Source organism: Mesitornis unicolor, unplaced genomic scaffold, assembly GCF_000695765.1.
Source record: "Mesitornis unicolor isolate BGI_N332 unplaced genomic scaffold, ASM69576v1 scaffold52700, whole genome shotgun sequence".
In the NCBI taxonomy this organism is placed as follows: domain Eukaryota; kingdom Metazoa; phylum Chordata; class Aves; order Mesitornithiformes; family Mesitornithidae; genus Mesitornis; species Mesitornis unicolor.
Window position 1 is genome coordinate 1 of NW_010159996.1, and position 3,191 is coordinate 3,191.

The following is a 3,191-nucleotide window of genomic DNA, read 5'->3' on the forward strand; positions in this document are numbered from 1 at the left end:
CGTGGGACGGGGGAAGCAGGACTCAGGGTGCTGGCGGCTCTGAGGCGTTGGAGGTTTTCTCTGCAGTTACTGAGAGCTGCCACTGGCTGAGAGTTTTCATTGATTGGAGAGAAAATCTCAGGTCTCCATATGTAGGTGCTCCTGGAGCTCGGAAAACATCCCATGGCAGCGTTGCCAAAATTTCCTGAGTTCTGATCCTGGCTCTGAGACTGATTCACTCAGCATTTTTTGTCTCCTCACCCTCAGTTCTGTCATCTCCAAAACCTTGATCAACTTCATGCAGTCTGTGCTTCTGTTTGCAAAATGGCACAAAACAAATTCTCTGATGCTGTGACTTCTGCTGTGGGCCCTTCGCTCTCCCTTTGCTCTCCTTTCCCGTTGCCCACTGTGCAGCCTGGACTGCTGGTAGCCAGCTGCTCTGTGTCCGTGGCCATTCCTCTATGTCCTCCAAGCTAAACAGGAGCAGGATTTATCTCCACAGCCCGGTTCCTGAGCCTGTAGCCCCCTGTGCTTCTGCAGGGGCTGGGGATACAAAGGGCTTTCAGAAGCAGGGTCAGGTTTTTTTCTGGCATTTCCCCTTGTTTGTTACTTGCTGTGGCAAAAAGAGACTCAACTGCGAGGTTCAAGCAAAGGTTTATTTGAACAGCGTTTGCAGATTCCATACACCAGTACTGCAGGTGTTACAGATAAAATGCAGAAATGCGGTATTGCAATTTAAAAACAAGACTATGCTATCACAACCCAGAGTCACGGAGCACACCACCACATCCTGCAGGCATCTAAACATGACACATGTGTTGGTTACTCACCCGTGGTTACAAACTTAAAGCATGCTAAATATTCGCGTCCCTCTCTGGGTAAGGTCTCTTTGTCCCAGGGAAGTTCCCTTGGCCGTGTCCCGACCGAGGGGGCAGGGGCTCCTCCCAGCCTGAATCTTAAGGTGTTTATTCCCCGCTTTACGTGCAGGTGGGCATGGGCGTGCCTGAGCGGATTGTACCACCTGGGATGTTTATCTTTAGCAGTGTTTGCCCTTATCTTTCTTTCTTTACCCATGAGTAAGATTCACTTCTCTATGCTTTGCTTCTTTCCTGCTTTGTTGCTGATTTTGGGATTATCTGGGTTGGCTGAAACTGAAACCCTCCAGCCCTCTTGATCTTGCCTCCTCAGGCAACTGAACAGTGGTTTGATGGGACTCAGGGCATATAATTTGCAGAGGGATTTCAAGGCTCAGCTCCTTTGAGTAGTTCCACGCTGCCTGGTTTAGTCTCGGCCTTCCTGGACGGCTCAGGGCTGAGCTATCGACACCGCTTCCCACGGATGGTCCCTGTGGAGATGGGGCCTCCAGGTGATCCAAGGCTGAGTCGCTTTTACAAGCCCGCATGAGCTGCCTGCGTGCAGGAGATGTGACCGAAACTTCCTTAACCTGGGAGCCAGATGATCTGTACGCTTGCAGGGTCCTTTCTGCTCTTTCTTGACCTTCACGCTCTGCCCAGTCCCATGCCTGGTGTTGCCCAACACTCTCAGGCTGGGAGCGAGAGCGGAATATGTCGGCTCTTCGGAGAGATGCGGGGAGTTTTGGCATTCGTGTGGCTCTGTATGACTGCAAGAGTGAATGGTGTGAGGACTTTGAAGGATTTTAGAGGGCAAAGCAAAGATCTCAACCCCTGAGGCAAGGAATAAAGACTGCCTCCCGTGATTAAATGCTCTCAGGATTCAGCTGTGAGTTCAGCTCAGTTTTAACTTACTGATGTTGGACCCTAGCGTTTTTCTAATGAACCTTGCAAGTCAAAATCCGCATCAAGTCCTGTGAGTTCTTTTTTCCTCAGTTGTCTTCATGGTGCCTCTTCTCATCAGAAGAACAGGGAGCAGATGCCTGGTGTGAGTGAAAACTTGTCTTAACTATGGGTGCTGATAGCTAGTTACACAAAAAGTAGTTATTTTTGTGTTTTTTAAATCTACACTGCTTCTCTGACTGTGTGAGGAACAATTGCTGCTCCTTCCTGACACGTCCTCCGCGGCTTTACAGAATGCTGTCCTGGTCGATCTCTTCTTAAAATCCCTTTGTAGATTAAATCCCTCTGGTATTTGTGCCCTGCAGAGCAGGATCAGAGCCCGGATCAGACCCAGGTACCAGACTCATGCCATACAGCTCCGCTTCCTCAATTTATATTTTTATAGATGCACTAAGTTTCCCATCTGGTTAAATCTTTTGAGTCTTAATTTAGTTAATATTTGTTCTGACAGTAAATCTGTGAACGTTTTGTTTGGATTCAGGAACAGAAGTGTGGTTTCTCACATAAATTACTTTGAACTTGCAGGGCCTATCGATGAGGCAGATTAGATTCCGATTTGATGGACAACCAATTAATGAGACAGACACACCCGCACAGGTATGGAAAACACTTTTGCTGCAGGTTTCTAGACAAATATTTTTACATCTGTGTGCAGATCAAAAGAGTTAGAAATCAAAATGATTCTGAAATAGTCACTGTAAGTTTAGCACTTTCCAAATAATTTGTTTAGGGGGATTTTTATTTTCCCTTTGAATGTTTTCACTGTCTGGGGGGAAGGAACATGTGGAAGAGCATCGGTGCTGAAGGAGCTGATGATGGAGTGACTGATGGAAAGCTTTCCATGCATTAATTAATCAAAATTACACCTTAAGCGCTCTATCACTGGTACCGGTTAGGAGCTCAGTGCTTTTGTAACCGTGCGTGTTTCAAATCTTGTATTTTCCTGACAGCTGGAGATGGAAGATGAAGACACCATCGATGTGTTCCAGCAGCAGACGGGTGGAGCGCATTAAGGTCTGCCGTCCTGAGCAGAGAAGTTCAAGGATCCTCGCCGTCCCTCGCTCTCATCTGTCCTTGGATTTGCTATTAAATAGTAAACGAATGAACATGCCAATCACACGGGATTCTTCGAAACTTTAGAGGACATTTACCAAAATTGCTTGTTGTCTTTTGACGTACTGCGTGTGCAAGTCAAAACAGTATCTGCAGGGATTAATCTGTATCGTAAATTGGGCCAATTTGATTTAAGTTCCAATTAAGTAATATGCGTTGTCTCTCTGCTGTTACCTTTTTATCTTACTTTGTTTGGTTTTTTTTTTTCTTTAAACCTGTGGCCTAAATATTCATCCATGTGTTAGGACATGGAGTGTTCATTCCTGGATCTTGTCAGTCTTGCCC

The 3,191-nt window shown here is 46.5% G+C and overlaps 1 protein-coding gene across 1 annotated transcript; it reads left to right on the forward strand.

Annotated features, from left to right (window-relative positions):
• Positions 1-2,318: 2,318 nt before the first annotated feature.
• On the forward strand, positions 2,319-2,806 carry SUMO2 (small ubiquitin-like modifier 2; the record flags this gene model as incomplete). The annotated part of the gene is made up of 2 exons (XM_010188319.1): positions 2,319-2,390; positions 2,744-2,806. Coding segments are annotated over 2 exons (135 nt in total), but the record flags the coding sequence as incomplete, so codon positions are not given.
• Positions 2,807-3,191: the final 385 nt, after the last annotated feature.